The sequence below is a fragment of the Siphateles boraxobius genome, unplaced genomic scaffold (genome assembly GCF_051911475.1).
Source record: "Siphateles boraxobius isolate OS27281-9 unplaced genomic scaffold, OSU_SipBor_1 66, whole genome shotgun sequence".
Classification (NCBI taxonomy): Eukaryota; Metazoa; Chordata; class Actinopteri; order Cypriniformes; family Leuciscidae; genus Siphateles; species Siphateles boraxobius.
The window spans coordinates 1,269,812-1,295,928 of NW_027509193.1; the positions used below are offsets into that span (position 1 = coordinate 1,269,812).

The following is a 26,117-nucleotide window of genomic DNA, read 5'->3' on the forward strand; positions in this document are numbered from 1 at the left end:
TGTACTGCAGCAGGGTAAGTTAAAAAATACAGCTGGTCGCTTTCACTTATAGCGTCAGCTAAATGAATAGCTGTATCTTTGATATCGGTTACACACAGTGAAAGAGGCTTGTGCTTGTACTTACGTTAATGACAGATACCTACCGTTACAAGTTAGACTAACAGCTACTGTTCTAACAATGTACTGTCACATACGAGCGTACATCTTTATGATTATATTTGGCTAATCGCCATTTGTAAATTTTTGCGATATATAATTACTTTGCAAAATATCTCTCATTTGAAGCATAAACATAATTAACAGAAAAAGCTTCTTGTAGGAGCCTGTATACGTTCTTGCTGGATCCTGCAGCTTATCTGGCAACCATGTGTCAGGGAGGAGGGGAAGGGGATACTCCGCTCTACAGTATTTTGAAAGTGATTGTAGTACCAGTTTTGGACACAATCTTACATACGGCTCTTTTAATTTATGTAGCTTTGTAGGCTACTATTTTAATTGTGTACTGTTTTTTTTTTATTATTGTTTTTTTTATCAAGGATTTTCAAATAATACTAACATCAAAAACAAAGACAGACAAGCAAACAGGCCAATTGTGTACTGTTTTAATGTACACAACAAAAAAGTGATTGTAGTTGTCAGTACAAATTTAAAATGTCACAAATGTTTTGAAAATGTTCTTTCGTTGCTATGGTCAGCTATCACTGTCAATCATATCAATTTCGTAAATGATTCACAAAACAATAATTTAGCAGATTAAAGACGAGCTTCATCATTTAATTTTTTGGTGTGATCAGCTGATAATCTGCCTTCAACAGCACCTTCGGGGTTTGTCGTCTGCAGAGGCTCTACTGGAAAGTAGCAAATTTACGTTCTAATGTGCCATTATTAATTACACAAAATGCTTGACTTGAATAATCTGTTACCTATTTAAGCATCAAGAACGGTAAAACAAACACTGTTGGCCAACATCGGTTAACAGCATAGGCTACAATGTTATCATCTAAACGCCTATTAATAAAAATGACAGAAAATGAATAGGCTAACAAAGCTCCGAAATGTGTTTTGAATCAATAAATGAACATTTCATTAGTGTTTATTTTTGACAAATAGCATATTAATCTAGAAACAAAATTTTGAAGATGGCAGAGTTCAGATTCGAACTAAGTCCGTCTAAAGCACCGTAAAGCGCATGTTGAAGCGTTGACTACACAGCTATCATCTGACCGCTATTCTACGAGAATCAGCTTAAAGTTTTAGGATTATTGAGGGGAGAGGGATCCTCCGGTGGCCCTGTCCTTTGAGCATCTGATGGACCCCGTCGTGGCAGCTTCTTTCCTCGCCCTTGTTGGCCTCGTCCCCTGGTCTCTCTTGAAAGGACCATGCCCGATGATCTCCGCCAGGAAGGTGGGGCCACGATTCCCCCTCCTGTATCCCGGAGTAGCAATAGGATCTCCCGATTGTAATGGAGGTGGTAATCCAAACAGGGCACCCGCATAAAGTGACCAAAAAGCATCAGAATGAGCAGAAAACCAGTCAGTCTAAGGTGAGTCATTGTTTCCGAACGAGGTGAAAAATAACAATGAACTATGTTAGCAGTCATACACAATCATTAAAAAACAAACAAACATAACACGCACAACTGCTGCTGCGTGTCACCATAGAAAGGCGCCACAACCGCCACCAACTTGCAGTTATTTTATCCTAATTTTACTAGAAGAATGTATTAGTTTTCTCCGGCTATGAGCCAAGTGCTGTTTACTGCACGAGGCGATATTCACTTCTTGTGGGAGGGGCAAGTGCTAGGCGGTTGTAGGTTGCAAAATGGCTGATGTTGATCGATCATACATCGAGAGAGTCACCGATCTGTATTTGCTCTGGGGAGCATAACAGCGGCGTAGGGGTCATCGTCACCGTACTTGGGTCCACCAGACCCTCCGGAGGTTACTCAGTTGGCGAGTTTCACCACTTGCTCCAGGAGCTGCGCCCCTACTTCCGCCTGTCCCACACCCAGTTTGATGATCTGTTGTCCCGCATCGGAGCGAGGATCACGCTCCAGGACACCAACTACAGGCGCTCTATCCCAGCTGCATTTATCATGTCACTTCACCACGTGACAGCATCCAAGCAGGCTCCTGATTGGATAACGCGGCGCGAACAGATGCCAAAGTTCAGATTTTTCAACTCGGGCGTCAGATGCGAATTCGCTCATACGCGTAAATGCACAAAAAGCACCATATAAAATCACTCGCGCGTCTCGCGCCAGACGCTCAATTTGCATCTTTCGCGGGAACTGGACGCGCAACAGTTTAAGTAATGGTAATATTAAGTCAGTTACATGAATTTAATTCAGTTAACTGATCCAAATATTTATAAATAATAACTCGTTATTATTAATAATAAAAAAATTCCCTTGTTGAGCTAATTTGCTACACTTTTTAATCAATCATTTTACTATTGCAAGATAACTTTAACTTGCCACTTTTACCGTAGCTACAAGCGTGACATTTTTAGGACGTTAAATTACACCATCAATCATAAACATGTTTTTATTTCATATTTTTATTAAAAGAACACAATTACAGTTTTTAAGGGAATTCCAACACGCTCTCATGGCAATTTGTAACTATTTTACATTTTGGAGAGCTGGTGATTTCATTCATACAATTTTTTTTTTTGAACTTCGAGGTTGAACTTCATACTTAGGTCAACCTATAAAACCTATAAAAAACTTTTTTCATATGCATCACATGGCACAAATTAATATGACAACATAACCTCATAAAATATGTTTTATTTTTATAAACACTAAAAGCACCTCATGAACCTTCGATCTACACAACATTAAAAAGCCACCAGAAACAAAATTAGGTCCCACTTTATATTAAGTGGCTTTAAGTACTATGTACTTACATTGAAATTAATAATTTGATACAATGGACTTATTGTGTAAATACATGTTTTTACATTGTACTTATATTTTGAAAATACCTGCATGTAATTACAGCTGTAATTAATTTATGTTATTACATTTGTAATTACACAGTTGACCCTTCCCTTACACCTTAACCTACCCTTAAACCGATCCATACCCCCACACCTGACCCTAACCTTACCAGTATCAGATCTCAATAGCAGCAAAAGTGTTTTACAGTACAACCTGAACACATTTTAGATATTTTTAGTTTTTTTTACAAGTTTAGATTTCAGAGTTTGCACAGGTGACTATTACACATGAGCCACCAACTTATCCCATATTACACTTTCAGACATACCGGTTGCTCAATAAGAAACTTGAATGAACAATGAAGGAATTTACAGACAAAGAGAGGTGAAGGAGTTAAAATGTGATGAGAGAGTGTGTGGGTGTTGAAAAAAGGTTATCAGGAGTATTTAAGAGCAGGACTGCAGGTGTCCATGGTGTCAGAGATGAAGATGATCCACATACTCAGTGTAGCATTTGTCGTCTCTCTTCTAATGAGCGGTAAGATCTTTTATTGGATAATTGATACTTTAGGATATCTAATATTTCATTTTGACTAACATAACTATTGCTTACTTTTATGCAAATGCATTTTATATTGCATGTACACTTTTTGGTTACACTTTATTTTAAGTTGTCATTTTTACAGTGTAACTATATATTTAAGTACTAAGTAATATTAAGCAACTATATGTACTTACTATATGGTTAGGGTTAGAGGTTACACTTTATTTTAAGGTGTCATTGTTACAGTGTAATTATATATTTAAGGTCTGAGTAATATTAAGCAATTACATGTACTTACTATAGGGTTAGGGTAGGATTAGGATTTGGTTGAGGGTTAGTTGCATGTAATTATGGCTAATTTACCATTTTTACTATGGTAAGTACATGTAACATATGTAACAAGGACACTGTAAAATAAAGTGTTATCGGGTTAGATTAGGATTTGGTTGAGGGTTAGTTGAATGTAATTATGCATAATTTACAGTTATTACTAAGCAGAGGTGGAACGAGTAATAAAATATTCTACTCAAGTAAAAGTACTACTACTTCAATGCAATTTTACTTAAATACAAGTAAAATTACTAGTCTAAAAATCTACTCAAGTAAAACTAAAGTAGCTCATATAAAATTTGCTCAGAGTAAAAATGACTGAGTTACTTTTTTAACAGCGGGGATGTGGGACTCCTCCGTGTAGAGTTGTAAAGGTATGAGATTTTCACGGTATGATAAACATCTAAAAAATATCCCGGTTTACTGTATTAATTAATTATAAAATAAATAAATGGTACTATTAAATCATAAGTTAAATAAATGACAACAAGATTTTTTTTGGTTGAACAAATGCTTTTATTATAACAAACTTAAAACCATTTGTTTGTTTTGTCTATTAAAATTTCAATAAAACATGTCTAATCAACTAAATTCAATAATTGATAATGAAATATATTAAAAACGTCTCGGTTACTAACTTAACCTCGGTTCCCTGAGAGTAGGGAACGAGTATTGCGTAAGTTAGCTTACGCTATGGGAAAACTAGCCTGGTAATACCAAACTCTGCTTCTTTGCTTTGCTTCATAGAAAGAGTCTGGAATGGCATCATTGTTGGGTTAGGGCACTTGTCTGAAGTATAAAATCATTGGTTACCCGTAAGCCAATCACATAACGTTTGGTTATGGCGTGTGTTAATCGCCAGCTCAGCCGCATCGACCTTCCACTGTAAACACATGTATGATGTGAAAACGAAACCATCGAGCGAAATACCGGAGTGAACATGGCTGACAGAGTTTTGCTGCCTCCTTGACCTGATCCTCCATGAGTGCAACCAAGGGGGACACAATCACAACTATCGCCTTGCCGGCCTTTGGTCTCCCCAGTTTCTCGCTGAGGATCGTAATATTTGATACATATTGAACTTTTACCAAAACCTGTCGGGAGTAGGGCCACGACATCACCTCCATTCAAAATGTTTACCAAACATCTTCTTGTTCGGCCTTCAGTTTGGAAATGCCAGGAATATTCTCCACAACAGAGCGAATTGCGTCCTGTGTCTACATATCCGCGGTCGTTTTCGATTTCCCCAATCTTAAACTCTGCGCTTAGCGTCTACGTCACGGCTCTCAGCCCGCCCTCTGTTCGTTGATTGGCCGGCTGTTTTCAGGCCGGAGGAAAACTGAGAGACATGTCGATGTCTCAGACTAAGTACAGAAGCGAAATGAAATTGAGCGGAAGTACGAAGTCTGACATAGTCAGGCTATGGGAAAACTCCTTTTCTCAAGAATATTGAAGCACATTTTTTAAAACGCAGTGAAGCTTCACAGCAGACATACAGCTGAGCACCTTAGCTTCCTCATTGGCTGTGCTGCGGCAACTGCACGAACCTATGGCGAGTCGGCTAGGATGCACGAACCAATCCGGGCGATTCACGCCCGCGTGCATCAGAGCCCACCAGAATGGGTGTGGCTTATAGCAATATAAGACCCCATTTCGCCATTTCACGTTAAATCGACTGAAGCGATTCCCTGATCGAAGCACAGTAGCATGGCGAGTTACGCAATACTTGTTCCCTACTCTCAGGGAACCGAGGTTACATTAGTAACCGAGACGTTCCCTTTCGAGAGGTCCGTTACGTTATGGGAACCCTTTTCAAAACACTGTGCATGCTTAAAAACTTCGCCCCATACTATAGCCCAGGGCCAAGCGCCGAGACTCAGAGAAGAGTAAAGTTAAGAGTCCTAATATAGCCAGATCAGTAATGAACCTTATATAGGAAAATAGGAATATATATTTTCCAATAGGAAAATATTTGCCTTATAAGGGGCCATTCTCCTTCTTATATGGTATGTAGAACCGCAGTTCATGTTTACCTAGGACCAGACAGACGTTGGGCCTTATGATTGTGAAAATGTGCTTAACACTTTATTCATACAGAAAGAACCTTCGCTTGCAAAGCGGGAATATCCATATTATAAAACCTCAAAAATTTGGACGGTGAGGCCCAATCTGCCGCCGCACAAATATCTTCAATTGGTGTTCCACTCAACCATGCCCATGACGAGGCCATGCCTCTCGTGGAATGAGCTTTGATGCCTATGGGACAACGGAGGCCCTTAGACTCATAAGCCAGCGAGATAGCATCAACTATCCAGCTTGAAAGTCTCTGATTCGTGAACGCACAACCTCTGTTGTGGCCTCCAGCTTGTAAGCTTGGCCAGCGTAGACATAGGCTCGGCCAGCGAGAGCTGAAGTGGTGCAGCAAGGCTTCGATGGGTGGGTCGCCTTAGCTTTTATTTTAGAGAACTGAACTGATCGATGACATCACTGTTTTCTCCAGAACTGCTGTATAAATAATCTAAATTAATAACTGATTTTTACAACCTAAATTAATCAAGTACTGAACAAACTTAATATGGAAAATGACACTGTTTTCTTCTAGAGCTGCTGTAAAAGCTTTAACAAATTAAAGCTATTTAATTTATTTTTACTGTTATTTTAACCGTTATTTTACTGTTATCTCTCACTGTAAAGCTGACGATGATGTCTGTTTTGTAAAGAGCGCAATATAAATAAAGGTCACTTGATGCTCTACTATGCTGCAATTTTTTTTTTTTGATATTTGATATTTTGATAACTCATGCGAGTCACGATCACGGCGCGCGCATCCATAGTGTTCACCATGCCTTTAAAAGCCGGGGTTTTCAACCACACTACACGGCCACAAATCCTGATAAATCGTTGTTATTTTCTATGCACAAGCTTAGATAGACGGAAGCTTGGTGGCATTATTATCCAGTGTAGTTTGCGTTGAATCAACAGATTTCGGCGGAGGTTGCAGTGCCACTAGGGGTGTAACGATTCATTCGTTTTCTCGATGCATCGATTACAAATCCTGACGATGCATATGCATCGATCTTGAAACATGTATTTTGAATCGTGAAAGTTCATTTCGGTCAATATTCGATTTAAAATACTAAGAATTGAATAATATGCGATTCTACAGCGATTCAGTGCTTTAAAATATATAAACAATAAATGACTATGCGCGAATTAATGAGGCATTGTGCGGCGTCATTTCGCGTCCTCGCAGCTCTCCTTCACAGAGTGAGATGGCACTCTTTACCATCTTTCACTGGATTTCGCTCGCGCTCGGTCCCATATAGCTCTGATCTACAGATGTTTAAGCAGTCCATGTTTGAGCTCTCCTCAGGACAGCCACTGATGTTCACATGAGCAAATGACAGCTCTCTATCGAGAAAGCATGCATGTCTTGAGTCAAACCGCAAGCCAGTGATAAAGCTGCCATGTCATTGCGCTGACACTGCTATGAAACAACGCGTTCGTTGCGTGGAAACATCACCGTTATTTTCTTTAAGATACTGAAGTTTTACGGAAATGGGTCATACTCGTCCTGATCAGTTGAAGTAAAACCTCACTTATCCAAGGGCGCGCATTTATTACGGAAAGAGCAAACGCGTAATATGTGTCTAAAATGCACATGCTTCCGATGAATGATGAATGAAATTTAACTTAATGTCGTTAAACTGAATGTACGAAGGAAACTGTTGGACTACAATATTAATTACACTGAAATAAGTGTTTTGTCCATCAATCAGATGCGCATTAAAGTTGCATTCGTTGTTATTAAAGCACACGTAGACACCCGGCACGTTTTCTTTCAGAATCATAAGGAAAATGTTCAGTATAATACTTACTATTCCAAGAGGAAAAGTTAAGGTTTAGTTGGGAAAGTTCATGGTATTTAGAGTGTATTTGACTGTCTCAGAGTGTATTTGGCAATGGTTTTTCTCAAACAAAATGATACGAATATGAATGCATGTATAATAACACAATGAGCGCGTCGTGTAGGCATGAGTAGGCTATAGACGAAACAGCAGCTCATTCACACAGACATGCAGAAGCTGATTATATATTTACATAGCAGTATTTTTGGGCTTTAATATACACAGATCTATCTATTGGATTTATTGCACATCTCTACTTTCGATTTATTCATCCATCTATCAGTTTGCGTGTTTTACGTGACATTTGCGTTATGTAGGCTAAATTCAATTTTAATTACTGGATTCCTGGATTCCCTCTGCATCACGGAATTCATTCTCTTATAAATGGGACATACATGGCATTGCGTATGCCCACTTCTAAATCCCCTCTGATGTGCATCATTTAGTAGGCTAGCTAATCTAATCTCACGTGAACACACCCAGTTAGGGCCACACCCACAATTGAGGTCCCCGAGGTCCGGACCTTAATTTTGAATTTTAATTTAAAATGTTTATTTTTAATTTTGAGTGTATAAAACGAGAGTTGTGAAATAATTGCCTAATATTAACTCTAATTTGGTGCTGCAATGATTTGCCCATCGCGACGATAACTGACCTTCTCATCTGAGATGTTTCAGCACTCGAACACCCGGTCGTCAATGTCAAAATGTTTGAGACCAATAAAAGCAAGTGAGATTTAGTGCGCGAGCCGATACGCGAATCCGAACGCGACGCTTCAGTTAACGATAACGTTTTAAATGACCGACAGAAATAATAATTTTGATCAAAGATAGTGGAAACTATACGCTTAATTTAACAACACCCCAGTGACAGCAGCGGATCTTCGATGCTCATACTAATTGCTCATATGCCTCTAGACACAGACGAATTGCATTCACGTTTGTATGAAATGTATCTATGCAAAATAATAATTTCTTATTTAAGGCCATTCCCGTTTCGAACATGTGATTGTGTATTGTCAACAATAAGCATAAACATCCTGCATTTCCTTTTTGTGGTGTGGATCATTCATTGCAACATTTAAAATGATTATCCTGTCTAAAAATATCTGATAAAATAGTTAATGCTACTGCCGACATGCTTTTAAAGCTACTTTTGTCCATTTTTTTTGCCTTCAAAACACCTTAAAATGCACATGTCGAGATCAGGAAAATCTAAATTTTTAGCAAGATAATTTTTGGGACCTCGGTATTTATAAAACCCTGCGACGGCCCTAAGGAATAGTCACTCAAAATTCATAATTATATAGTATTAATAAATAATTAAAAGCCAGTATTAATTGCAAAAACTGCACCTCTTCTGTGGCTAATATTAATTTCATAATGATCCTTTCTCCGTGAAATCAAGCAGCAAAAGTTAAGTGATAATGTGCAAATACTACTGGCCCATTTTGGGGTGAATATGCAAGAATAGTCTTGCATGTCACTGTTTATAACACAGAGCGTTCATCCTTTGCTGGGACGCTTAAAAGAAATATTGGGGGCATAAATTAAGAGTAGGCTATACCCACTTCTCCAGGCCCCACTACATCACTAAATTTATCTGCACGGAGGGATGGTGTTCTCTGTTTCCTCCTTTTGCATCCACTTTGCGTCCACGTTATTTTGCTAATAGCTATCCTCAAGGACAATCACACGTTTTTCTACATCCATAGTATTCCCATACTGGCAATGGTTCGCTTCATAAAAGAAATCGACGGCGTTTCGCTTTCAGCTGGTTCTGCATCACCTTTTTTGCGCGTTTGTTCTCAATCAATGCACTAGTTTCCGGAGAGCGATTTTTTCCCCCCCTTGTAATAATTTTTTACTCAGTAATGGATATGATTTAAATGTAGAACAATACATGAAGTACAATACTTCAAACAAAATGTACTTATGTAAAAGTAAAATAACATATTTTAAAAACTACTTTAAAAAATAGAAATACACAAAAGAAAACAACTCAATTATGTTACACGAGTAAATGTAATTCATTACTTTCACCTCGGTATGGTAAGTCTGTAACATATGTCACAAGGACACTGTGAAATAATGTATTACCCACTTTTATCTACACTGAAGTTATCAGTAACTAAACTTTGTTTCTTCTTTTCTAGGGTTTGACGCCCAACTGGATGGTAACTAGTTTTTCAACTATTTGAGTAGCCAAATTCCATTAAAAATGACCAATTGTTTGTCTAATATGTGTTTTCTTTACCTTGTCCATTGTCAGTGTGTGGTAAAGCACGTTTCAACACAAGGATAGTGGGGGGACTGAATGCACTAGCTGGGGCTTGGCCATGGCAGGTCAGCCTACATAGGAGCGGGAGACATTTTTGTGGTGGATCACTCATCAACAATCAATGGGTTCTGACAGCAGCTCACTGCTTTAACAGGTAATTATAATAAACCAGCCCTTGAATTTTTTTTTTTAAATCATTCAATTGATGTGGAGAATGCTTAACATTTCCTTTTCTACCATATTCCAGTGGTTCAACCTCTGGCCTAATTGTGTACCTGGGCCGACAGACACAGGAAGGAACAAATGCATATGAGGTGTCCATAGGTGTCTCTAGAATCATAAAACACCCAAACTATGTTAGCAGCACTAACGATAACGACATCACTCTTCTGCAACTGGCTTCGCCAGTGAGTTTTACTGACTTTATCAGTCCGGTCTGTCTGGCTTCCTCAAACAGTGTGTTCTTCAATCAAACCTCCAGCTGGGTCACAGGATGGGGAACGATTAATTCAGGCAGTACGTATTTAATTTAACTAACCTCGATCAAAGTCACAGGATACTGTACTATTGCCATAGTTGACGTATATTTGATCATTTTATGTGTTTCTCAGCTCCCCTGCCTTCACTGCAAACTCTACAGGAAGTGGATGTGCCTATTGTTGGAAACAGGCAGTGTAAGTGTCTTTATAGTGCCTCAACAATCACAGACAACATGATATGTGCTGGACTATTGGAAGGGGGCAAAGACTCCTGTCAGGTAACAACTCCCACACTTCTGTTTGTGTTACTTTATATAGTTTTAATGGGTTGCTAATATTCAGAAAAGTTTAAGAATAAGTGGAATGAGTGGTCTCTACTAAAACCTTTACTTTAAGTTTGGACAAATAAACTAATAATGTAAAGGTTGAACTTTGATTAATGTAAGGGAATTCAACCTAGTGAATCACATTCAAAACACTATTGGATTAATTGCAATGGTCAGATTATTGAGATCTTCCCTGCACAGTCAATGACTCATTATATTTTATATTAGTTTTGCAAGCAGAAATGTTATATTACATATATATATATATATACAAACCAGTTTTGCCCAATTCACAATAAATAAATGGAATTGCTAATGTTTGTACTGTGATGAAGAATGCGAGAGATTGTTTTATAGACCAGGGGTTTTGAAACTTTTTAATGCCAATCGCCCGCAAATATTATGATCCCCTTCCGAAGGCAGCTATACATTTTTATATTTTCATTAAAGACCCATGTATACTTTGTGAGAAACAGTGTGGAATAAAGACAGCATGTTGTTTCCAAAATTAAAGAATTGTTTTTTATACTGCTAGGTGAAATTAACTCATAACTGAAAATTGTGCTTTTCGCAATTCTGGCAACCGAACAATGAAAAAGATTACACTTAAACAGGTAAGGGAACAGACCTCAAGACCTCAAGGTCACCGCACGGTCAGTGGGTCGTGCGATGTCCACCTTGGTGGTCCAGTAACGCCATCTCTGGCTGTGTCTGGGCGACATGAGGGAGACCGACAAGCTCCAGTTCCTTAAAGGGTTAGTTCGCCCATTTAAGACATGAAGTTGTATGCAATCATTACCAGCACTATAGTGTATACACACTGACCCACTCTGTTGTCACCCCCCTGGTCCGAGTTCTGACCGCTGGAAGTTTTTGAATGAAGTAATCGCGGCTACTTTCCGGGGCCACAAAACTGTGCGTTTTTACGTGAAAAAAAGATTTGCGTTTCAAAGCTTGATTAATTTAACACAAAAAAAACACGCCGGGCAAAATTCATACCTCAGTTTTAATGCGGCATTATTTTCCTTCCGTTTCTATCAATCCGCGCTGCTGTCAATGTCAACAGTGCGCACGTGACGATCAGCTCTTCCATAGTGTTTACACAATCGATCGACAACAAGGTAAAAAATATTAAATTAACAATTGTGCGAACTTGTAAATTCCCAGGCTGTGACAACAAGGATGTGCCGGGATCAAAGTTCAAATTTCATCGTTTTCCTGTATCAAATATGAATATGAGACAGCTTTGGCTGGTTGCCATCGGCTACTCAGCGGGAGCTAAATTATCTCGAATAAAGGATTTTCGTGTGTGTAGTGCTCACTTCAGCGACGACGATTACATCTCCAACCAAGGAGGAAAAGGAAAAACGTCTCAGGTTACGTATGTAACCCTGGTTCCCTGAGAGGGAACGAGACGCTGCGTTGAGACGCGGTGGGAACGCTCTGCGTGATTGCGTCGTGAAGCAAGTGTGTAGCTGAGGGGCTAAGGACTGTAAGGTGCTAGCTGTTGCTAATGAGATGAAGCTGATACGGGTGTGCCGGTTAGAACACCAAAGTCGGAGAAGGAATCCAGTTCAACAGATTTATTTGAACAAGCATATGCAGAGGGGGAGCCAGATCCTATCAGGTTGAGTTAAACAGTGCTCTCTGTACACATATCAAGGATGAGCATGAATACTGGCACTGAGTGGTATCGTCTCGTGCTTATGTCCGTAGACGTGGGTCAGCATATATGTGTGTGGTCTGTAACAAACAAATAAAAGATATGCTCTAACAAACAATGCTTCTTCCTTATTACAATCACATTCATAACAACATAAATAGCATTAAAACTACTGGCATCCCCCAATCGTCAACACAGTGTTGCCTTTGAATACAGTAGAACTTAAACCATACACACAGCTTACATGATTACACTGTACTGGATGATAACTTAAATACTGCTATACTTCACATTAGCATCCATTTTGTGTCATCACTCTTTAAACTTCTCTATTCAGTGAACAACAATCAACTCAACTCGTGTAACATAGTGAAATTTACAAGACTCACTTTCTCTCTGGACGCACACAACTTTAACACTCAAAGGAACATAACGACGATCCTTTAACGGCATTCAGTAAGGGAATTTTACGGCTCGTTCTCACTGAAGATGACGGCTGATGCCAGACTGGATCGCACGCGCACTGTGCTCTGAAGCAATCCACCGAATGAGCTGCGTTCCGCCAAAATAAGAGTCCCCGCGATCGGGAAGAGACACTTATACATCCATGTCACAAATCAGTGTCATTAGTGAGACTTTCTCACAGCCGCCCCCAAATTGCATGCAATTTGCTCCAGAGGAAGGCTCACTGTTCAGCATCTTCCGTGGACACTACGACGGAATTCTTTCCCTCCTATGAATCTGGGATAGCTGGAAGGGCGATGAGACGGGCAACTGGTCTGGTGTAGACTCTGTCCTTGATCCGGACATCTGCTGACCTTACACGACTATCAGCACTCTGATGTACCTTAGTCACTCTACCGACTGGCCAAAGAGCCCTGGGAAGCTGCGGGTCCATCATCAGAACAACAGAGTCGACCGCAAGATCCCCTGTGGTTATATGCCACTTCTGTCGAGGCTGCAAGGTGGGCAAGTAGTACCTTATAAACCTAGACCAGAAGTGGTCTGCCAAGACCTGACAGTGCCTCCATCTTTTCCTGCTCAAGCCTTCACTCTTGTTGTATACCACCTGGGGCAAAGCACCATCGAGCCGCCCCATCAAGAGGATGTTCGGAGTGATTGCATCCAGATCTGCTATGTTGGCTGAGCTATATCCCAGGGGTTTTGTGTTCAGTATCGCCTCGACTTCCAACAAGACGGTACGGAGTACTTCTTCGGAGACCGGCTGAGCTCCTATAACTGTATACAAAGCAGATTTGACCGATCTTATCTCTCGCTCCCATGCCCCACCGAAATGGGGTGCTGCCGGAGGGTTGAAGTGAAAGGCAATCTTCTGCTTCGCTAGAAGTTGCTGAAGCTCTGAGGATAGACCGTCAAATGTCTCGCGAAGCTCTTTCTCTCCTGCTTTAAAATTTGTGCCCTGATCCGAGTAGAGTTCAGCCGGCGTCCCTCTACGGGCAATGAATCTCCTGAGGCTCATTAGAAACGAGTCTGAATCCAAGCTATGTAAGAGGTCCAGGTGCACCGCTCGCGTAGTGAGACATTTGTATATAATACCCCATCTCTTCTCAGAGCGGCGTCCCAACTTCACCAGGAAAGGCCCAAAACAGTCTACACCTGTGGAATAGAAGGCTGGCTTATATAGACGCAGACGGGCCACGGGTAAGTCTGACATCTTGGGCACTGATGGCTTAGCCTTCCATCTTCGACATTCCTTACAGAGATGTTGAATCTGACGGATTGCCTCTCTCCCGCGCAGAATCCAAAAAGCGCGACGCATTTCTGCGTATACCCGTTCAGGTCCAGGGTGACAGAGACGAGTGTCATAGTCCTGTATAAGTAGCTTGGTGGCTGGATGACCAGGATCCAGGACGATCGGGTGTTTAAAAGCAGAATCGAGAGCTTCAGCACGCCGCAATCTCCCACCAACACGTATGATCGCCTCCTTAGAGTCTAACTCTGGGGACAAGGTAAGTAGGCGACTACTATTCGGTACTGACTTGCCCTTCTTGAGGTGATGCCATTCTTCTGGGAAACAGTCTTGCTGGATTCTCTTGTAGATTGTCATTTCTGCTTGATGATAATCTGAAGCAGTAACAGCGCTACCCTGTCCAGCCGCCCCGTGCAGCTCACGCACCGTAGCCTCAACGAGATCCTTCCAAGTGTGTTGGCCTCCTTGTAGAGAACATGGCCAGTCACTGTTAGTCACAATACCGCAAGAGACTGACTTCCTGTATTCTGACAAATCTGAAACAGACAGCTTAGGTGATTGGGACGGCCATTCGTCGAGTCCCTTGAGGAGGAAAGGGGGCCCTTGGCTCCAGCGATTAGGCAAGGCAAGCTCCCCAAGAGTCTTACCCCGTGTGACATCATCGGCAGGATTCAGTGAGGAGTCCACATAACGCCAGGCGCTGGGTTCTGTGAGTTCCTGAATTTCAGCTACACGGGTTCCCACAAATACTTTAAAACGGCACGACTCTGACTGCAGCCAGGTAAGCACTGTGGTTGAATCACTCCAAAGTATAGTCTGATCAACCTTCAAGGTCAGCTCCCCCTCCAACATCTTTGCCAGTTGGGCTGCTGTCAGGGCACCACAGAGCTCTAGACGTGGAATGGAGTGTCGTCGCCGAGGAGCGACTCTTGATCTCGCTGCCAGGAATGAGAGGTAGACTTGGCCTTGGGCATCCTCAGTCCGCAGGTAGGAAACCGAGCCGTATGCTTTCTCAGATGCATCGCTGAATATGTGGATCTGTCTAGAGACAACCGTTTGGCCCACATGAGCTGGAACATATGATCGAGGTAAGGTTATGCGAGGCAACAGATTGAGTTCGGCTTCCCACTCTTTCCAAGCTCTCTGGAGATCCTGCGGAAGGAGGGGGTCGTCCCAGTGATGATGCTTATCCCACATGCTCTGGACAAGCAACTTGGCGCGGGTTGTGTAGGGTAATATGAACCCCAGAGGGTCATACTGTCGAGCCAGAACTTTATACACGTTGCGCATAGTCAGTATGCCATAGTCCAGCGGGCGGTTCTTATACCCCAAGATGTCCGATTCCCAATGCCAACTAAGTCCAAGAGTTGATTCGGACAGACCTGTGTCATCATGTGAGAGCCAGCGCTCCATACTATCCGACCTTGCTTCCTTCGGCAGATGTTCAATGACACTGGGGATGTTACATGCCCACTGACGGATCTCAAACCCACCCGACGCCAGAATCTCTCTGAGTTTGTCCACCAACCCCCTTGCTTCAGCTGCAGTTGCTACGCTCTGAAGGCAATTATCGACATAGAAACAGCGTTCTACAGAGTCTATGACACCATCCTCTGGAACACTGTGATCTCTGGCATGCCGTTGAAGAGCAAAGGTGGCACAACAAGGTGAGCAGGTGGTGCCAAAGGGCAGAACTTGCCACTCGAAGGTATCAGGGGGATCCTCTCGCTTCATATCTCTCCACACAAACCTGAGAAGTGGCCGGTCTTCTGGCAGAAGCTGGACTTGGTGGAACATACCCTTAATATCTCCACTAATTGCTACTGCTTGTTGCCTAAAGCGCAGCAAGACACCAAGAAGAGATGCGCCCAAGGTCGGTCCTGGAAGAAGGGCATCATTCAGATTCAGTCCACGGAACTGATAGGAACAGTTGAAAACAAGCCGATTCTTCCCATTATGGCTAACTAGGTGATGAGGTATGTACCATGTTTCACCAGTCCTTGAGATCTCGTCTGGTCCCAACTTCTTGACAGCTCCTGATTGTACCAGCTGATTGATTGCCTCACAGTAGGCTCTGGCACGTTGAGGGTCCTTTGCCAATCGCTTCTCTGTACTCCTCAAGCTCGGTAGAACGGCCTCTTTGGATGCCTGGAACAGGGGCATGTCCTTTTTCCGCAGCAACGGAGTAGCATACCGGAGGATGCCAGCAACCTCTACCCTCCTTGTCTTTGCCTCCAGGTGCTCTACTGCCTCCTTGTCTTGCTTTGATCTCACCACCATCTTGTCACTCTGGAAAGGCAGCACATCCATTTGCCAGAGTTTCTCAACATTCCTCATCAACTCTGTTGTCTGCGGTGAAACACTGGTAAGGAGGCACTGTTGTGTGCATGCTATCCACTGGATGAGGTGAGTCGGCCCCTGAAGCGTCCAACCCAGTCTGGTACGGATAGCTGCCGGTCCTCCTGGAGGGCCTAACCTCACTGGCTCGACTGGAGTGAGCAGATGGGGGTGATCAGCTCCTATCAATACAAGTGGCTTGACATGCTCGAATGGTTCGATAGGGAGGTCTGCCAGATGCTTATATTTCCTCTTCAACATGGAGATGGGATATGAGTGATCCGCCAGGCTGAGACGTTGTGAAGTGAACGCCTCTGCAACCTGAAAGCTTTTTCTGGGATGTGCAAGGGGTGATATGCAGAATGAGACGGATGATCCTTTCAACGTTTGAACATCCTGACGTATTGTGCGGAGGACAAGATCTTCTTGTCTACCTTGCAATCCAAGTCGGTCAACAGCTTCTGGCAGGAGCATTGTGCGTTCTGATCCATCATCCAATACCGCATAGGTGTCAAGAGTACGGTCCTTGTTCCGAAGAAGCACTCTCACAACCTTTAATAGGACACGAGTGGAAGTTGATGGACGGTCCAGGTAAAGAACCTCGGTACCATTGTTAACTAAACAACTCTCTACTTTGGGTGGCTCTGCAGTGGGACGGGTGTTCACACTATGGAGAACTCTCAAGTGCTTTCCTTGGCACAGGTCACAAAGTCTTTTGAGGTCGCACTGTGCGGCTTGGTGGGACCTCCCACATCTCCAGCATCTTTTATTCACCTTGATCCATTCTATGACTTCCTCCCTTGTCAACTTCTGAATGGCTGGGCACTTATTCAGAAAATGTTCTGAACTCTCACAATATGGGCAATACTGCTTTATCTTGCCTCTCCTTTTGAAATCTGAGGGACTCTGACCTTCTCGCTTTGTGGCCTTAGTATCTCCAAAGCTCTCTGCCCCATGTAACACAGTAGCCGCTGATCTACTGTGTCGCTTCTCAGCTTTGTGGCTCAGTGACCCTTGGACTCGGGTCTCGGATGGGACGTCATAACTCTGACACCACGACTCATACTGGAGCCACTCTGCCAAGTCAAGCAGGGTATGAGTAGAGCCAGATCGATGGAACATCTGACGGCGGAAATTTGCCCTCAACTCAGGCGGAAGTTTCGTGAGCAGCCGTGCAACGTGTGAGCCGCATCTCAGCTCAACTTCTCCATCAGAGCCCAGGGTCTTCAACATGCCCACTAGCGACTGAACATGCAAAGCAAACTTCTCAAAGGCTGCTGTATCTCCCCGCCTTATCTCTGGTGAGTCCATGACAGCAGCAATTCTCTTTAAGGCGACGTGATGTGGCTGACCAAACTTCTCATTCAATGCGGCCATTGTATCGGAGAACGGCATACGCGAATTGATGTATGAGTCAGCTATAAGGCAAGCCTCCTCCAACCTCAGATGGTCCACAAGAACCTGATATTTGAAGAGCTCAGTGGCGTCCCTTGGCAACAGATTGGTTAGGGCGAGCTTCAGGCGGGAGAATTCCATGGGGTCCCTATGGATGAAGAGGGGAATTTTCGGTGTTGGCCCATGGTATTCCTTTTCCTTCACCATAGCTGATGAAGGCCGATATGGTACTTCTTGAGAGGGGGTACGATGACTCATATGAGGTCCTGGTACGTGTTTAGGCGGAGGCCCAGATTTAGCTGGGTTCATGACAGAAGGAGAGTTGATGCCTGGTGAGTAATACTGCGACCAGTGAGTCAGAGGCTGAGTATCATGAAGAGTCCTAGCTGGTGGTCTCTTAGGGGTTGAAGAAAGATGACTTCTAGTTGCTGAGTTAGATGCAGCACTATCTCTGAGTAGCTGGAGTTCCTTCATCATTCTATCAATCATAGTGACCATCTGTGTCTCCTCACCCTCTGGAGGCATTGACGGTGGTTCAGCAGAGGCCCATGGTGGAGGCGGTAGCCAGTCGTCATACTCCTCTTCTTCTTCCCCTCGGGTCGGAAAGTGATCCTCTAGAGGAGGGGGTGGTACTGGCCACGATTCTTGACGTGCCCTCTGCAGTGTCTTAACTGAGGCTACAGGAGAATGCGTTTCCCTCTGGATCCCCCAAAACCGTGCACGACCGATCTGCCTGCTCTCTTCTGGTCGATATAATGATGTGTTCTCTCTACGCATCTCATACAGCTCATTTCCGTCTTCTGCATAGGGTGTCAGAGTGTCTGTCCACTCCGCACGTCGGCCAGTCGAACGTATATCATAGCTGGGAGAGTACTCTTCGTCGTGCTCACTAATATCGGAGTCCCACTGAACCTGACGAGGGGACCTTGTGACATGTGCACTTTCAGCGGGCGTCATCATAACCGCTCCCTCATGATGAGAGCTCCACCCCTCTAGCCCTTGCATATGCTGTAACGAACTTGTATGAGGTGAAACATGTGTCTGTTGGCTCACTGGACCAACCTCATAATCCTCAAGATACTGCGGCGGTCTCCGCTGCCTCTTAGGTCGAGTCGATGGGATCCAGGATGCTTCACCGCTTTGTTGCATGTTCCCGGAACAGCTTGTATCCGGCTCGAAGGACCAATGTAGCTGAGGGGCTAAGGACTGTAAGGTGCTAGCTGTTGCTAATGAGATGAAGCTGATACGGGTGTGCCGGTTAGAACACCAAAGTCGGAGAAGGAATCCAGTTCAACAGATTTATTTGAACAAGCATATGCAGAGGGGGAGCCAGATCCTATCAGGTTGAGTTAAACAGTGCTCTCTGTACACATATCAAGGATGAGCATGAATACTGGCACTGAGTGGTATCGTCTCGTGCTTATGTCCGTAGACGTGGGTCAGCATATATGTGTGTGGTCTGTAACAAACAAATAAAAGATATGCTCTAACAAACAATGCTTCTTCCTTATTACAATCACATTCATAACAACATAAATAGCATTAAAACTACTGGCATCCCCCAATCGTCAACACAGTGTTGCCTTTGAATACAGTAGAACTTAAACCATACACACAGCTTACATGATTACACTGTACTGGATGATAACTTAAATACTGCTATACTTCACATTAGCATCCATTTTGTGTCATCACTCTTTAAACTTCTCTATTCAGTGAACAACAATCAACTCAACTCGTGTAACATAGTGAAATTTACAAGACTCACTTTCTCTCTGGACGCACACAACTTTAACACTCAAAGGAACATAACGACGATCCTTTAACGGCATTCAGTAAGGGAATTTTACGGCTCGTTCTCACTGAAGATGACGGCTGATGCCAGACTGGATCGCACGCGCACTGTGCTCTGAAGCAATCCACCGAATGAGCTGCGTTCCGCCAAAATAAGAGTCCCCGCGATCGGGAAGAGACACTTATACATCCATGTCACAAATCAGTGTCATTAGTGAGACTTTCTCACAAAGTGTATAATCAGTCCAATGGAAGAGCGAGACGTCATAGGCGGTGACGTCATAGACCAGGAAGCTATAAAGCACACCAGAAAACAGACCGCGACAGCTTCTGAAAAAGCCTGAAGCAAGTCGATCAGGGCATGCAGGAAGTATGGCGGGAGAACGCAGCATCTCTCAGGGAACCAGGGTTACATACGTAACCTGAGACGTTCCCTTTCAAGGGAACTCGAGCTGCGTTGAGACGCGGTGGGAACCCCATACCCACTACGCCATAAGACAAATGCCCGTTCTGTGTGAAGTCCTTGCGCACACTAGAAGCAAGCAACCTAGCCCCGGGAGTGGAGAGGTGTAGGTCATAAAATCTGACAAATGTATGAGGTGAGGACCAGCCTGCCGCATTACAAATATCCTGAAGGGAAACACCCGAAATCAAAGCCTAGAGGCAGCCATACTCCTAGTAGAATGGGCCTGAACAGCCACAGGTGAACGCTGTCCGGCCGCTTCATAAGCAAGTGAGATAGCCTCAACTACCCACTTGCTCATTATCTGTTTAGATGCAGGGCAACCTATCTTAGGTTACCCGAAGCAGACAAATAATTGTTCTGATAAACGCCACTGAGCAGCTCTGTGGACCTAAGCATCCAAAGCCCGGACAGGGCATAACAGATTTAAGATTTTCCTGATCTGGGGTATTAAAGGTGGAGGACAGAAGGCCTGGAGCACAAATGACCGCACATTTAGTAGGGACCTAGAAATACAACCCGATCTGGGGTGAAGAAATACTACCACCAACCAGGTGCAAATCCAAGTACGTGCAGGCCTCAGCCTCATGTACCACGGAGAAGACGAAATTAGGGATCTCTCCTCAGAGATAGCCCAGCAAAGAAACATTCATTACAGAAATCAAGTACTGTACCAAAAAGGGCAGAAACGAGATTCAGAAGGCGTTCTCTGCACCAGGCAGAGAACAGCATATTAGTCTTCTCGTGGAGGGAGCTCTAGACTGGAGTATGGTCTCCACGACCTCGGTCGAGAAACCTGAATCTATGAGCTGGGCCCCCTCAGAGGCCGAGCCCACAGTATCCACAACTCCAGAGCTCCCAGGAGCAAAGATATCGGGAAAAGCGTATAGGTGTAGTGGCAACCACACCTATTACATTACATCCAGTCCAAGCGGAGCTGGATGCGTGAGGGAGAAACACAAGGGCAATGCATTGTACAAGCGATGCGAAAGGTCGACTTGTAGTTTGACCGAAGTTCTCCCTAAGAAGCTCCACCACCTCGGGGTGAAGTCTCCATTCCCCGGGCCACAGCCCCTGCCTCAACAGGATATCTGCTCTGATATACGAGACCATCAGTGTGTTGTCCGGACCCTTCGCCGACCAACCACTCATGATTGCCCCCGACTTGTGAGGGAAACATCCGTCGATAGCATTATGCGTCGACAAGAAGCCCCCAACACTGGGCCTGGGCGAGGAACCAAGGTTCTTCCACATGACCGAGGCACGAAGGCATAGCCGCGTGACCTTGATCATGCGAAAACGGATTTCCCCTCGGAGAAAACCCCTTGGTCCCAAGCCACCACTGCCGGGGTCTCATGTACAGAAGGCCAAAAGTAACTACGTTGGACGCAACTGCCATGAGCCCCAGCCAAAGACCGTTCACCGAGCGGCCACTCATGACCGCCCCCCATCCTGTGAGGGAAGCATCCGTCGATAGCGTGACGCGTCGACAAGAAGCACCCAGCACTGGGCCCTGGGCGAGGAACCAAGGTTTCTACCACATGACCGAGGCACGAAGGCATAGCCGCGTGACCTTGATCATGCGAAAAACGGATTTCCCCTCGGAAAAAAACCCTTGGTCCCGAGCCACCACTGCAGGGGTCTCATGTACAGAAGGCCAAAAGTAACTACGTTAGACGCAACTACCATGAGCCCCAACAGTCTCAGAGACTGTTTGCAGTGAGTGACTGACCTAGTTTTACATTCTTTACGGCTGTGAGAATCGCAGAAATACGTGCAGGAGACAGACGTGCTTGCATTGTTGTCGAATCCCATAATACACATAGAAAGTGGTCCTCAAGCTGGGAGGAGTACACTCTTTTTGGTGTTGAGCCGCAACCCCAACCTCCTTATGTGGGACAGAACGACATCTCGATGTTGAACTGCCAAAAGCTCGGACTGAGCTAAAAATCAAACCAATCGTCGATATAATTTAATACGCGAATGCCCTGGAATCTCAGAGGAGCCAGAGCTGCATCCACGCATATTGTAAAAGGTGTGGGGTGATAACCTAGGCCGAATGGAAGAACCCGATACTGGTATGCTTCGCCCCTGAAAGCAAACCTCAGGAACCTCCTGTGATGAGGATGGATAGATAAGTAAGCGTCCTTTAACTCTATTGTGACAAACCAGTCCTCGGACTGAATCTGTGACACAATCATATTTAGCGTAAGCATAATATGCTGTTTAATTGACGCAGGTCTAGAGTAGGACGCAACCCCTCATCCTCTTTCGGAACAATGAAGTAATGGCAGTAAAACCCTGACTGTCTGCCGGGAGGAAGAACCCCTTCTACAGCTCCTTTTGCAGAAGTGTCAGTACTTCCTGCTCCATAACCAAAGCCTGCTCGGGGTCCACCACAGTGGGGAGGACCCCTAGAAATCTGGGCGGACAAGAACCGAATTCTGAACCCTTTTCTATAGTGTGCAGGACCCACCGAGAAATATGTGGCAGTAGTTTCCACGCTGCCAGAAATTCTACTAGGGGAACCAGTCTCTCAAGACTGGCCTCTGGATTTAGTTGAACAGTCAGTACGGTGCCCTGAAGCGGCGAACCGGCAGGGAGCAACCGAACTGACCGTTCTACGACCCTCCTCGGAGGATCGTATGGGGACGCTGACACCTCGGTGCCCTGAACGGCGAACCGGCAGGGAACAACCGAACTGGCAGCGCTGCGACCCTCCTCAGAGAGTCGCACCCCAGAGGGCGCCGAGGAGAAACGATTTCTCAAAACCGTCCCTGCCCCGGAGGAGCCCTCAGAAGCTTTATTAGAGATGACAGTCCTCAGATCTTGCCTCCCTTTAAATAACTTAGTTCCAATGACCCTCCTCGGAGGATCATTGGAAAAAGCAGGCACCTCGGCACCCTGAAACGGCGAACCGGCAGGGAAACCGAACTGACTGCTCTATGACCCCCCTCGGAGGATCGTTTGGGGACACTGACACCTTGGTGTCCTGAACGGCGAACCGGCAGGAAAACCGAACTGGCAGCGCTGCGACCCTCCTCAGAGAGTCGCACCCCAGAGGGCGCCGAGGAGAAACGATTTTCTCAAAAACCATCCCTACCCCGGAGGGGACCCCCCTTTAGAAGCCTGATAGCATCGGCATCAGGGCTTCCTATTGTCCAAGCTTTTTTAGAGATAAAATAGTCCTCAGATCTTGCATATCTCTAACTGGCTAGACTGCTACCGCCACCCAAGTCCCCTTTGATTGTGGAGGAGCCCAAATGGCGATGCTCGCTGTGCTGCGAGGAGCTTAGTAGACTGAGACTGCTCCGCCCAGCAGTCTCAGGAACATAGATTGGTGAGGAAGAAACCTCTGGAACGCCGCTGAACGGTTTATTCTTAGTTTCTTGAAAGCGGAGCATCCAGAAGAACAGACATAATTTTATCTTATTTTTCTTTACTTTTAAATCAGAAAAACGTATATATATATATATATATATATCAGTCCGTGGCCACCAGCAGGAAAACAACCGAACTGGCCGTGTGCGACCCTCCTCAGAGAGTCGCCACCCAGAGGACGCAGAGGAGAAACGATTTCTCGAAACCGTCCCTCCCCAGTATAGTTTATCTGTTTTTGCACGACGCAATTCTCGAATAGCGTCAGTGCTGACAACCTCACATTCATCCATGTCTTTATAATTTACCCACCAGCGTTGCCTAAAAATTTTTTTATTTAGATGGCTGGTGGGTAACGTCGGGGTTAAAAATTATGACGCCGACTCGGGAGAGAGAAAGCTAGCAAGCGTCTTTTTAACCCGAGGCACTGTCATACCATGATACTTAATACCCATAGCATTACTATAGTTAGACGTAGGGCATTAAACACATAAAATAGAAACCGACTTATTCCACGATCTTGACACCTCAGTGTGGTGTGGAGATAGGGAAAAACGGCAGTCCCCGACGAGGAGGCTGAGATACAGAGTTTTTCTGTTTTTAGATTTATTTCATCTAATAAACTCCTTATTTTCACTCTCATAAAGTTCAGCTGGCCAGAAAATATTTAACTAGCAACAACACTAGATAAACCTCCTTTTAAAGCTCCTCTTTATTCAACAGAGTTATGAGCTGACTTATTTATTCATTTATTGAAAACTCAAACATCTGCCTTTTCTTAATATCTTTATTTGTTTTGTTCTCTTTTTCTAAACAAAACACTAACGATACCAATTCCTCGGAACTGGAAATCGCCAGCACTGGATCTGGCAGGTGAAAGCTGAGATAGGGCAGAGCCCGTCCCAACCCCCGCTGTCAGATCCGTTTGCGAACCCCAAAATGCGAGTCGCCGCCGTGCATCGGCAACAGCGGGACCCGCGCGGGGAGCGCGAACCGAACCGTCCTCCTCGAAGAACGCCCGGCGGGAGCGGAGCGTCCTCACGGACCGTTTCTCGCAATGCTCACAGTCAGCCCCCACGAGAACTGACTGTGGCATGCTCCACTCCCAAATAGTAACAAAAAGCTGATGTGTGTGTCCCCACCCGTGATATAACGTGGGCAGGGAACAACACAAAAGCTGCTTGCTCTCTTTTGCCATAATATATATATATATTGCAACTTGACAGACAACAATAAATATGACAAGGACAGAATACACAGATCGCTTGCTGAAGGCAACAGAAGCTGTCGCGGTCTGTTTTCTGGTGTGCTTTATAGCTTCCTGGTCTATGACGTCACCGCCTATGACGTCTCGCTCTTCCATTGGACTGATTATACACGTGCTTCACGACGCAATCACGCAGAGCGTTCCCACCGCGTCTCAACGCAGCTCGAGTTCCCTTGAAAGGGAAACATGATTTTAAAGAGTTTTGCTGTACCAGTACCACGGGTAAGCTCTATTTACTAACTTTATGATCCAATGTCTAAACTGTACGGTAAACAAGATGATGTTTAGACTCCATTATAAAACACGTGAAAAGATGTGTAAAAAAAAAAAATATATATATATTGTTACAATTTGCTGTGAAAAATATTTGATTGAACACACCATTTGTCATTCATCCTGCCTCTTGCTATAGCTGTGGTGGGCCCAGCATCAGATTGGACAACTTCTCAGTCCTCTCGCTCTCTCTCTTCCCGTTCTTTGTCCATCTGCTCAAGTTCGGCATCGGTATACTCCGGTTCATAAAGATATCCCTTTGTCGTTGAGTTAAAATTACTGTCTTCATCTGATCCGTCTGACACTGTGCTAAAATTAGTTTCATCATCTGAAGTTTCGTAGTCGGACATGTTGTCGGCGAGTCGCGCTATCAACAGCTAATCGTCACGTGCGCACTGTTGACATTGACAGCAGCGCGGATTGATAGAAACGGATGGAAAATAGTGCCGCATTAAAACTGAGGTATGAATTTTGCCCGGCGTGTTTTTTTTGTGTTAAATTAATCAAGCTTTGAAACGCAAATCTTTTTTTCACGTAAAAACGCACAGTTTTGTGGCCCCGGAAAGTAGCCGGGATTACTTCATTCAAAAACTTCCAGCGGTCAGAACTCGGACCAGGGGGGTGACAACAGAGTGGGTCAGTGTGTATACACTATAGTGCTGGTAAGGATTGCATACAACTTCATGTCTTAAATGGGCGAACTAACCCTTTAAGTCCCCCGTGTCCCAGACCGCCCTCTTCGGCGACTCATTCGAGAAATTCGCCCAGCAGTTCTCGGCTGTACAAAAGCAGACAGAGGCTATTAAACACATCCTGCCATGGAGGTCAGCTGCTGCCTCTACCCCACCACCCGCGGCTCTTCAGTCTGCTTGGCGCCGGGGGCGTCCTCCTCCGTCTGCCCCTGCTCCTGCGCCACAGCAGCAGCCTCCACCTAAACGGTGCCATGGAGCCAGTCGCAGGCAAGCCGCCCCGTCCGTCCAGGTCCCCGCCAAGAAGGGCGGGTAAGCTGGAGATGGATGGGACTGC

The 26,117-nt window shown here is 44.5% G+C and overlaps 1 protein-coding gene across 1 annotated transcript in view; it reads left to right on the forward strand.

Annotated features, from left to right (window-relative positions):
• Positions 1-3,414: 3,414 nt before the first annotated feature.
• The window catches only part of LOC143722299 (transmembrane protease serine 9-like), a 44,558-nt gene continuing 21,855 nt past the window's right edge, over positions 3,415-26,117 (forward strand). Inside the window, exons 1-4 of the mRNA XM_077213624.1 lie at positions 3,415-3,490; positions 9,988-10,159; positions 10,253-10,521; positions 10,617-10,762. Coding sequence (XP_077069739.1) covers positions 3,415-3,490; positions 9,988-10,159; positions 10,253-10,521; positions 10,617-10,762 — 663 coding nt within the window. The remainder of the gene's footprint in view (positions 3,491-9,987; positions 10,160-10,252; positions 10,522-10,616; positions 10,763-26,117) is intronic.